Source organism: Zosterops lateralis (assembly GCF_965231275.1).
Source record: "Zosterops lateralis genome assembly, chromosome: 4".
NCBI lineage: Eukaryota > Metazoa > Chordata > Aves > Passeriformes > Zosteropidae > Zosterops > Zosterops lateralis.
In genome coordinates, this window is record NC_139765.1 from 34805844 (window position 1) to 34818435 (window position 12592).

The 12592-nt window shown below is 33.5% G+C and overlaps 1 protein-coding gene across 7 annotated transcripts in view; it reads right to left on the bottom strand.

Annotated features, from left to right (window-relative positions):
• Window positions 1–12555, bottom strand: part of PTPRQ (protein tyrosine phosphatase receptor type Q) — a 124611-nt gene extending 112056 nt beyond the window's left edge. For 5 of the 7 annotated variants that reach the window (XM_083859427.1, XM_083859429.1, XM_083859426.1 and 2 more), the window contains exons 1-10: window positions 12442–12555; window positions 9727–9864; window positions 8965–9100; window positions 7661–7915; window positions 6476–6693; window positions 3773–3959; window positions 3327–3611; window positions 2745–3029; window positions 1902–2171; window positions 525–785 (exon numbers count right to left, since the gene is read on the bottom strand). In XM_083859427.1, coding sequence (XP_083715553.1) covers window positions 525–785; window positions 1902–2171; window positions 2745–3029; window positions 3327–3611; window positions 3773–3959; window positions 6476–6693; window positions 7661–7915; window positions 8965–9100; window positions 9727–9864; window positions 12442–12489 — 2083 coding nt within the window. In that variant the 5' untranslated portion in view covers window positions 12490–12555. Of the gene's footprint in view, window positions 1–524; window positions 786–1901; window positions 2172–2744; window positions 3030–3326; window positions 3612–3772; window positions 3960–6475; window positions 6694–7660; window positions 7916–8964; window positions 9101–9726; window positions 9865–12441 lie in introns of those variants that run through there. The other 2 variants (XM_083859428.1, XM_083859430.1) reach the window with 2 other exon arrangements.
• Between the last annotated feature and the right edge of the window lie 37 nt (window positions 12556–12592).

Here is a 12592-nt window from a genome sequence, read left to right on the forward strand (position 1 = left end):
TTTAAGTTTCTATTAAAATTCTGCTTTCAAAGGCCTTGTTAAAAGTTGTCCGGTCCACTACAATTATTTTAACCTCTTTGTGAATTAATTTATTACCTTGGAGTACCTGAACACTTTTATTATTTGATTAAAGATGCACTAGGAGGAATAAACTTAATAATTTCAAGGCACAGGAGTAACTTCATTGACATTCATCTACTTGTTTAAAATAAGTGGTCAAAATGTGTCTTGTCTCCCACAAGGACAATAATTTAATACAGCCTAAATTCCTGAAATGCTTGCTAGACATTTTATACACAATATAAAAAACACAATTTAGCAAGTTTAGAAATTATAATGGATTCCTATAGTCTTGTTTAAAAATCACCCAATGTTAGTACAACCGCAAATTGCTTACATAAATATATCAAGATTATTTTTGAATAGCATGTCTTTTCTATTCCATTGAAATAAAAGTAAAGTTAAAAAGTTTCAGGAATCAAGATTTTATGTTGTACAATTTTATAAGAACTTCAAATACTCACATGTTTTTACACCATTTATATGGTAAAAGGAGCTCAACATTTTTCCACTTTTTGTGGACACACGGAAATCATATTCTCTTCCTGCAGTAAGGTTTTCAATTGTTATTTTCCCATCACTTTTTAAAAGGAAAGTTGCATTGGGTCCTTCTTTGCTTGTAACATATATGCCATCAAATACTCCAATATCAGGCATGCCAACAAATAGCACCACAGCATTGCTGTAGAGCACATAAGGAACTACAATCTGAACAGGCTTGGGCTCTAGAAGAAAAAAAATTGCCACATGTTAAACCAATTGAAAATAAATTAAGTGAAAACCACATAATGCATCTGAAGCAACTGCCCTAAGAAATACTCTTGCCGAGTGCAAATTAACAGCTACCATAGCATGTCGTTGTTCAGAAAAAATAAATCTGAACTTTTGACTATTTATTACTGGAATTTCCTTCTCAACCACAACTGCACCTAGAAGATAAACAGGGTAACTGGAAAACTATACAGAAATGTAGATGTGGACAGGGAGATAACCATGGAGAATGAGATGCATTTGATGGATACAACAGTGATGTGTTTAGTTTGCCTCCCTTACAGTAGGCTCTGACAGCTGTGAAATATCATACCTAGAATTTTGTCATCTGTGTTGTGAAAGAGGTATTAAATCTAATCCCATGTAAAAAATTCTGGAAAAGACTTAAGACTGTTACCCTCTAGAATACTCAAATCATTTACAAGGAAATGACAACGCAGCATTTCATGAATCTATAAGCTGACAGCTGCAGCCTTTATGTACTACATGTATGAGTGAATCCTGCCCACTCCTTACACATAAGCAAAAAATTTATACTGCACCAAAAGCATTTCAACATTTTGGTAAACTAAGAGCCTCCAATAAGGGAAAGATGGGAAATACACTTCGACAAACAATGCAAAGCTTTTATTTTCAGCTATTATAACATTTAATTCTTTCCTAGCAGCCTCTCACTAATGGTAAGGCAATTCTTTCTCACAGTTCTCAGAACAACAATGTATCTCCAAAAATCAATAATCTGCTTCAACCATTCCATTATTTTCCTATTTCAATGCAAATCAACGATTCACCCAGCTTCTTCTGCCAGTGGGAACAGGATTTCCAGCTATTGTCCCCATCACAGTTCTTACTAGTACCAATACGTTTTCCAAGGCTGCACTGTTCTTCACAAAAATTGTTAAATTTGCTATTAACAATTAGGGTTGGATTTCTATATTTCACATTTAACTTTTGATCCTCGGCTATTTAGCAAATTGTCTTGATTGACAAAATTCATTAGGTGATAGCAACAAGAGTGAGACTGAAGTGTGTATTATTGTCTGTAGTTTCCACCATAAATAATGTCTTACTTAAAGTGCATTGAATGGTCTTCAGTTCGCTCATAGTTCCATTTTTCACACTGGCCACTGCTATTTCATAAGCCATTCCAGGAGTTAGGTCATCAACCTTTAATTCTTCTTTATTGCTTAATAAAAACTTTTTCGTTTCACCTATGCCGGCGTTAGGTTTCACTTCAATGTAGGATTCCTGACACTCTTGTGGCAGCTTCCAGTGAAGGATTACACTCTCTTCTTCTACATCCTCGGGGTGAATATAAACAGCTGTAGGTGGACTGACAGCTTGATCAAAGAAAAAGATGTCAGTATAAAACCATACATCAAACTTACTATCACTTTACAATCACTTTCCAATAATGTCTCTCAGTTTGTTTTTTCTTCTAAAATGTCACAATTTTATACCTACTGATTCATTTGATTATTTCTTAAAATAATTTGCATGGAAACTACCTGTTACAGGCAGATTTTATTTTCTGTTTTCTCATAACAAATAAGAACTCATTTTACAAACATATTCAATTCCACTGGATATATATGGAGTAAAAAGCTAACACAGTCTGCCCTAAAAAATTGAGAAATAATGGTAATGTTTTACCTTTGCTAAAATTAGAGATACAAACTGTAAATCAGAATTTATCAAGCAGGATATCACTTCTTTCATTCATACTAATATGCTGTAAGTAGACAAATGATTAAAAAATAAATAAAGAGATTGGTACTTTCACAATTTTGGAAGGTTCTGAAGAGTATCACAATGACCATGATCTGACATGGCTTTAAAAATACCTTTATGCTTGTATTGTCAATTTAAACTCCATATAGTGAAATAAAACAATTAGCAAATGGATACATCACCTGTTGTGATTAATATAGGCTTCTCGTGGCAGCTTACAGTGCCTTTCTCTGCTACATTCTGTAAATATAACTGATACTGATGATAAGGTTTTAGATTTCCTATGACTACTGAGGTCTTGGTTTTTTCAACTGGTAACTGCTCCCAGATGTTAGTTTCAGTATCCAATATGTTGACCAGGTAGTAATGAAAAGAAACACCATATGAATGCTGTGGAGGCTTCCATTTTAAATGTATTTCTGAAGATGAAACATACGTAGCCTCTAACTTCTGGGAGTGCAACGGCCCTGTTGAGTAAGATTAGGAACAGAAATATGATATTAGCTTCTCATGCCTTTCATCAATAACTGTGGGGTATTTTGTTGCGCCTGTTTGTTTGTTTGTTTGTTTGTTTTAAATAGAGCCTTAAAACCTTACAATGCATAATTACACACAAGCTAAATATTATTTGGGCAAATCTAACAAATTACCCTTGACAGTGAATATTGATAAACAGAGAACACAGGAAACAGTGCAATTAAATGGAAAATATATTAAAAAATATGGTTATCTGGTTATTACTGTTATTTATTTTTGTAACTTACTTGTTTCTACCTTCAGAATTGGACTTAAGCTAGTCTGTGCTCCTTCTGGGTTCCTTGCTGCTAATAAGAAACTATAGCGAAGGCCTGGAGACAGCTGTTCAATTTTTGTTTGGTTTGTATTCACAGGCAAGTTCAGAATGTATGGTTTCCACTGATCTAAATAGTACTTCAGTATAAGTGAAAAGCCTGACTTAAGCCATGTGTCCATACTGCGCCACACAAATACAGCCTCAGTTGTCTTGACATCACGCACATCAAACATGAAGTCTTCTGGTACCAGAGGTACTGAAAAAGAACATCAAAAATGGAAAAAAAAATCATTAAAACCCTTTTATTTTTATATTTTTATAAATATAAACCCCTTATATTTGTATATCTTTAAATCTAAATGTAAACAGTGCAAGGATTGTAAGAATAATTGCAAAAGATTGAAAAAAATTAGTTACATTCATATTCACAAATATATGGTAGCTGTACATAGCAGAAAAATCCTGTGAAGAAGTAATCTGGGCCAGTGGGATCTCTCTGAAGGGCATAGCAATCAGTTTGATTTTCTGGTATCATTGATAGAGATGAGATACTGTCTTTTAGAAGATAAGGAGATCCATCTGTCCACAAGAGCCGACCTTCTTCCTAGATTGAAATAAATGGAATTAAAACCCAGATATTTTTAGATTATATTTATAAATAATTCAGGTTCCCCTCATTGCAAGTTTATTCCTAAATATCCAAAATTTAAGTACTTCATTTATACAAGTTAATTATATAGGTCTATTTTTAATAAAGGTTTCAGCCTAGAATTCCATCCCTTCTATTACAAAAGATTACAAGATAAAAATAGAACATAACATAATACAATATAAGCCACATGAGTATGTTTTGTCATTACAAACAAGCCTTTAAAAATCATTATTAATCAAATAATTTAATAATCCTGTATAGATAATTTTCAAAAAATTCTATTCACTTAAAAAAATCACTCAGTCAAGAAAACTCATAAACTGAATCTGAAAACAAAAATACTTATCTGAAAAAAAACATGGCTAGATTCACAATCAATGAGGAAAAGCTATCTTGCTATCTTTCACCCTTCTCCTCTTTGCTGCTTTCTCAGCTATTAGGACACTCACTCACACCTCACTCCAGGTTTCTAACCTTTGAGGGACTTTCTGGTTTTCCAGCAGAGCTCCACAAACACTAGGGTGGGGCAACATGACATTTGGGAGGAAAGATGCTTGCAGAATCTGCTTAGAGCGTCGAAAGCCAGAGCCCTCCAGAGGGACACAGGCTTCAATCTGCACTGCACTAACATATTCTAACATCTAGGAACCCTAATAGAAATCCCAGAACATTTAGGCATGGCATTGGGGCACTCTCTAGAGGTAAAAGAGCCTAAGTGCTTTCAGACATTGCAAGTCTGTGGTCCTACAGGCTAAGTGAACACTTTGAGGACTCCAATGGAGAAAAGTTCAGGTACCACCATCATTTTAAGGCTTCTGTTAATTCTTTTATTAGAGATGCTCAGAAGAAGGGAGAGGGGGGGAAAAAACTTCATTTTTTTTTCATTTCCCTGAGAAAATGATAAATCATGATTGTTGAGAATAAGCCTATCTTTTCAATTACTTGGTTGTGTTGAAAAAATGAAATAAAATACTGCGATATTTTTCACTTTCTATAGAGCAAAGTATATCTTCAATAGTATGAAATACTTGAACTTGTCTTTCAAAAGGACTTGTGCATATAAGGTTTTGGGGTTTTTTTTTAAATGTACCGGTCTTCCTAGACACTAGAGTTAATGAGCATTATATTATTACGCCTGCTATTCTTAAAACATGGTTCTCATCTAGTTCATTTAACTGACTGACTCCCACAAACATCAAAATGCATGTAATGATTAAACAGTTGGCTAACAGTCAAATTCCAAACTGGAAATTGACTCTTTTCTGTGTAATCAAAGCTTTAAAAAAACAGCTTTCTAGTACATTTTCCTACTTGCAAAAATTGTAAAGCTTCTGACAGCATCTTACAAATTCTACCTTACTTCTAAAATACCCAGTTGATTACAAGGAATATCACTACAGTAAAATTTAAAGCAATTTGAGAAGTGACTTTGGAGTCCTATTAACAAAATAATATTACATGTAAAGTGCATTTATTCCTGGTGCTTTGTTAACCAGGATGGTTACAGTGCTTCTCTAACCTAGACAGATTTGTGTTTTCCCAGTCTGCATGATATCCCACTCTGACTTGTTTGTGTAGCCCCAATATTTAACAGTCTGCAAAAAGGAATTTTTCTCTCTATATAACATGTAGTGTGACACTTACCACTCCTACTCTGACATAAAATTTGCTTTGGTTTTACTATTTTCACAGTAAAAGAATTTAAAAATAACTTTACCAAAACAATATTGAAATTAAATTTCAGTGTGCAGACTTTTTAAAAACAAAAACCACTGGCTTTCTCCCAATCTTCTACACTCAACACAAAGTAAGCTTCCACTAAACCAAATCACAGAAGCCTGGGTCCCACATTTCTAGCCAGTGCCTCCATCTTTCCAAGAGCTTTCCCAATACTTTCATTTAGGTCTATAGTTCTTCCCAAACCACACACCACCACACCACACTGAATCATTTTGTAACAGCAGATGTGGGATTAAGAACTTTCATATCCCAAATACAAGGAACAGGAAATATTTTAGAAGAAACACCTATGCTCATCTATACTGGATAGACCTCACTAAGCTCAACACTCAACATTTCAGACTTGCATCAAAATTGAGAAAGCCAACCCCAGACTTAGATATCCATAATAACAAGTGTGTACTCTGAGATTTAAAATTTGGTAATGCAGCACCACCTACAGGCAAAGTAATATCCCTGGGAAATAACACACACAAAATTACAGGTAAAGTATACACTGTGGGAGTTTTTTTCCCTAGTTATGGCCATCTAAATATTTTCAGTATTTCTAAATAGAAAGAAACAATGATTCTTTGTCTAATTACTAATACCTATATGAACAAATAACCAATGTACTGTTTAGCAATTTTTATTCCAAAGGATTGGCTCTTCTATTTCAAAATTTTCTTGTTTCCATATGTGTGTATATATATATATATAACAAAATAATATAACAAAAATATACTGACCTTTAGGTCATTAAGACCTGTCCATAACATGATTATTCGACTAATTTTCTGGAGATACGACAACACAAACCCATGTTCTTCTTCACTCCCTATGTCAAGAAGATGTGCCCCTTGTGAAGAGGTTTCACAGGTTTGTTGTGCCACCTTCCATGGCTTGCTCTCCTTACTCATCTGGTAGCAGCTGCTCTGGAATGCCACCCACCCTGGGGAACAGGTGCCTGTCGGTGAACAAGGACAGGGTTTTAAAGATATGTTGTATTGCTCATGGCACTGGTGCTGATTTCTTACAATTACACAAATATTTTGAGGACAATGGCATTTAATTAAGTCATTATTTCAACCCCTAAATTATTCAGTGATTATAAAACAACACTCCTTCAAAGTCCTGAGTGTTTTAAAATAATCTGGTTGACTGAATTAAAAGCTACAACTGCAACACAGTGAAGGAAAAAAAAAAAAAAGAGATCCATTAATCTTTGTCATACTCTAGAAAATAAGTGATTTTTTACATTTAGTTTCTGATTATTCAATTTTTTCAATTATAAAAATGAAATTAACAAATCATTTGTTTTTAATATCTTCTTGAGTTTAGGAAAATAATCATCAATTTGTTGCATATTATCCTTTCTTTTGCATATCTAATTTTAAAGATTCTAAGTTGCATTATGAGAGTAGCACATTTAAAGGAATGAGGATACATGACCAAGCCATAATATCCTCAGAATCACAGGACTTCTAAGAAAACAGCCCAGCTAAGCTTACCACTCAACAATAAAAATCCCATCATTTTGAATGCTTCAGAAAGTGTTCCAAATCCTTATCAAACTCAGGATTTTCTTTGCCTTTTCATTGAAACTACATAGCAAATTCAACGCACACACTTCAATAATTGCAAGGCTTAACTTCAACATTGACTTCACTCTATATTAGAGTGCAAAAATATAGTTCAAATATCTGCACATGCATATTTGAAATCTTGATCCTAAAACGCTAAGTATTAATTAGAAATAACCTTATTTCCTATGCTATTAACATTCAATTTATTTCCTCTTTCTGGAAATAACATCCATATATATTAAAATATGTAAAATGGAATACAGCATTTTACAAATCTTTTTAACCCTTCTAGAAAATATGCAGTACTAACTTGCATTCACTGTGACTATAAGAAACTCTAATAGATACCTGTTTCAGCTTGAATATCCAGTGATTGAGACACATTTACATATTCAGGATTTAATTGTTCAAATATAAACTTAAATGTATAAATGGTGGCAGGTGTCAAATTTCTCCATATGAAGAATCCACTGGGTCTTTTTATAATCTGAGAAGTACCATTCAGGAAAAGAGAAACTGAAAATTCTTTGATCATCATACTCCAATTAAAAGACACTGTAGTAGCTGTCACAAATGTTTTGATGTCATTTTCTGAAATTCCACCTAGTAGACAATGAAAAAAAATACTGTGTTTGCCACAATTAAATAATTAACCCAAAATTTTATTTCATCAATATTATTAATTTTTTCTTTTGAGAAGAGATGAGGGATAGCCCCAGTAGAGAAGGAAATGCAATGTCATTTAAGAAAGTCACGATTTCCTTATTTTCATGGTATGTTAACTTATGTCTGAAGCAAGCAGAGATAAAAGTGCACACTTTCAGGAGTGTTTTAACAGTAAAAATACATATTTGGATAGAATATCAGTTAAGTAATAGACACTAAGTGCAGTAACACATTAGCAGCATGATCATTTTCTGTAGCTTGCTGAATGATCAGCTGATGGCTCCTGAACTCCTTTCAACTTACTATGTTTTTTTCCCAACTATGTTGTTTGAATTCAGATAAAAGTCTATATTCCAAAGCTATGTAATAGTAGGAGCTTGCAATGTGTACAAAGGCAATGCTATAAACTATTTCAATTGACAAAGGTAAGATTGGAAAGCCCCTTCACTCTGGTAACTGGTGGGACTTGTGGTCCTGAACGGATTTACAGCTATAAATGATGCTTTTATAAATTCAGTGGCTAAACTCATATATTCTAATACTGAAAGTCTGTCCCATTAGTCCCATTAGTCACAATGCTACGATCCTCAAGATTTTTAAGGAGGGACTGTTATAAAGCTGAAAGAATTTTTTTAAAATTTATTTAGGACAATGACTCAATGTTATTATGAAATTGCAAGGCTTTAAGTAACTTTTTCCATGGTCCTCTTTTAAAAATTTCTGCTCCTAGAATTACCATAGTATAGCAAACCCTGGAATATTTAAAAATCTCAGAAACATTTACATCAGTCCCATATTTTAGAATTGTTACACTAACCAAACACATTATATTAAATTATTCCTTTAACACTTCATGGCTGAAAACATACATCAATGCAAAGTTTCTAAATACATGAGTAACCTCAGGATCTGAACCCCTACTTTTTAATCTTCAGTATTAGACTAACTATAAAGATACTAAAATATTTTTGTGCTACTCGACTTACGTGTTTTAAATGATTTTACACTTAAGATTTGGTCATTTTTCAGGGATTCTATTGTAATATCATACTTCCTATTTTCTTCAAGCAGAACTGTAGTACTGACAGGTTTCCGTTCAAGTTTAGAAATGTTTCTTACATTCTGCAAGTTAAAAGAATTTCTAAATATAGTGAAAGTAATAAAAATACAGTTTATAAGTGATCTATGAAGCTTTTAGAAGGAGAGCTTGTATGCTTTATGTCAAACTTGAGGCTGCAGTTACACTGCAAAATATCCAATGCATTTGAAACAAAGCCTTTTTGAAAACACATTAATAACAAACACCTTCATATTAAAATCTCCATATTTTCTTTAAATTCCAGAACATCCTGCGTTCAAAATAAGAACAATACCTTCCCACTGAGATCTAGGGGTAGTGTCTGTGCATCTCCTGGAGAAGTTAAACTCCTTCTTCAAAGCATAGTACCGTGAAGAACTTGCATATTCTTAACTATGAGCATATGACTATTCATTCTTATTCAACAGGATACTCAGGGGTCTTTTGAGTCCTACTGGCTTCAGTAGGACTCTGTAAGAGTATATATAAATGACATGAATTTAAAAATACAGTACATTTTTTCCAAATTTTCTCTTTATTTGGAATTTTACTTTCTTTTTAGAAATAAACTAACAAACCAAATAAACTTGTGGTGCTATTAATTACTGCTACCTACAGCTTAAATAACATGGAACACCTTATGGCTTAGATGGATAAAAAAAATATATACTTTTTGACTGAAAGCATCTTCTTGCTGATATGTCAGAATGTAATAGTCTGGATCCTCTCCTTTAGGCAGTTCAGCCCACTCCATCAAAACTATTCTAGCAGGCTTCTTTGCTTGGTCACAGTCTACACACTGTGCACTCTGTAACACAAACACACATGAATGCAAATTAGTACAAAATGTAGCAAACACACCTCTAACTACATAATTAAACTCTGTTAATTTTAATTAATTTTACCCAAGAGTTTTTCAGCTAGCAATTTTTTGTACATGGACCAGTATAACCAGCTCTACTGTGAGACACACAGAGACTTCCTAATATTTTACACGTTCTGCAGGTACAGGTTCTAGTTTTCTTTCTCTCTCCAGAGGTGGAAAAATCACATCAGTTGACCTAAATAAACCTGTCATCATTTTATATTAGAAACTATGTCAGAAATTTCACTTGCAATGTTCATACTGCAACCAGAGTTACAGGCAGTTGGGAGCTGGAGGTCTCAGTCCTATTCTTATATTACAGTTTAAAAACTTTAGTGGCATCACTTCCAAATTTTTCAACTATTTCAGCATAATGAACAACCACTTTCAAGAGGTAAAGAAAGAATTTATTAAATACCTCCCTAGCAATCTAATTTAGCCATGGCAATGCAAATTTCATTCAGCCCTTCAGCTTCTTGAAGAGAACTTATTCTAGACACAAGTCTTCGGCATTTTTGACGCTAATTTTACCTGCCTTTGAAGGACTTTGGCTTAACACTTCAGAGAAGCAGCTTCCTTCTCTGAATTTCATTTTGAACCAGAAATGTATGGGCTGCTTTGATCTAGTTTAAGATTAACCTGAATGATATCTGACATTCAAAGAAATGCGATGCCCATCCCTATCACAAAACATTTATAAAATACTGCAGTTCTGTCTTTTGTGGTCCATTTTGTCTTTCTTAATGAATTGAGATGACAAATAAATGCCATTTTGGCAATGATCTTAAAACCTAGTTCAAAAAACTAAACCAAAATAAAAATCAAATACAAACCCCTAAGACGCTAAAATAAAAGTTAGGAGCTTTATTATTGTTATTATTGTATTACTTTGTGTTGTCATGTAAAGCAATGTACCATGCACAAAAAAACCCCTAATCAAACCAAAACCATATAAAGAAAAAAAAAATGTTTTTTTAGTGTACAACTTACTCTGAAATTCAGTTTGATTTAACATAACTTCCTTTAACTAATGAATAACTAACATAACTATAAATCTATCAATATCTCTTCAGAGTTTAGATTATGCATTGGGAAGTATAAATTTTGTAAAGCTTATAAAGCCTTTAAACTCTATTAATCTGCTTGTATAAATAAAAGATGGTATATACCACCTCTGGTATGAACTGACACAATGGACTTATTGAAGACATACACAAAATTGTTTAAGGAATATTTTTCCAGGAAATTTTGCAGATTTTTAATCCTGTATATTGGGTTTATAGTTTGCTTGCATTCCCTGAAAACAAAATCTGTCCAGTCCAGACAATACAAAGGGTAGGGAAATCTGATTTTAAAAATTAAAAAAAAAAAAAAAAAAAAAAAAATCGCAATAATTTTTAATAATTTTCCACTGGCAGCAATTGAATGCCATTTTACTATACATAAATACATCCTACTTAGACCTAAAAAACAAGAAATGCATTTTCAAGTGTACATAAAAATTGTTCCATGGTTATGCCTAATGAGAGGGATTTAGAATGTCCCCTTTTGTTGCCAGCACCTTGCCATCACTTTTTAGATCCTAATCTGAAGACTGAAGCAATTTTAAAAATAAAGACAAAATTATTAAATTGATCATAAAGACATAAGGTTCAATTCTATCTTCAGGCTCGCTACACAGGAGCCAGGGAGATCTAAACAACAAACAACAACTTATTATGACTTTGGTCATCAACTGTGTCTCAACATAAGACTCAAGTAGGTTTCTCAGTCTGAAAAAAAGGCACTTCAGGAAAAATACAGCAGAGATCGATTCAATCTTAAGTAGGCAAAAGTGTGCAGAGATTGATTTTCATTTTCTCTTCAAGTACAAGCACTGTGATGGATGAAACAAAGCTGGTGTGCTCCAGATTTAGAGGGAAAAAATACAGTTATTCACAAAATAAGTAGTTTCTTGGACAAAGCTAAAAATGAGCACTAAAAGTTTCAAGAGGTCTCAGAGGAGGCCCATGCATGTTTGCAGATGATCAAGCTCATAGAAGAGAACTACAATGAAGCTCACAAATGGCACTGCAAATACACCCATCTCAAAAAGTCCTTAAGACACAAATGGTGGGAAACTGACACAGGGTAGGTAATTTTCTTTTGCTATTTTTGCAGTCCTCCCCAAGGGTCTGCTTTTTAACACTCTCAGAAATATGATAATGAACTCATTCAAGCTTTTAATTCATACCATACCTGTCTAAGAGGTAACTTAAAGATGCTGCAATCTCTTACTTCTGTGGAACAACATTAAACCAAAAGAAGCAGGCAAAAAAAGCAGATAAAAGATCTCAAAAGAGCCTCCAACTGTTTAAGTAGAAAGAAGACTGGGAATGTTCAGTAGCACTAAATGAGAGCTCCCTGTGAACAGGGAGTGAAAACATGAGGAAAAAAACCCAGTCCAAATCACACACCATCAATTTTCAACATTCACTTTGATTAGTTATCCACCCCCAAAAAACAGAGTATTTTCCTTACCTTGAATAAATATTTTAATAAAAGCAGAAGAAGAATTTGTTGATCCATAGAAAAAGAAATGTCCCAGTATAGTCCCAGTATCTGTTAAGCACTTGTATCACCACAGCTTCAAAGCAAAATCATGTCAGAATATCCTAAGAAGGGAATACAC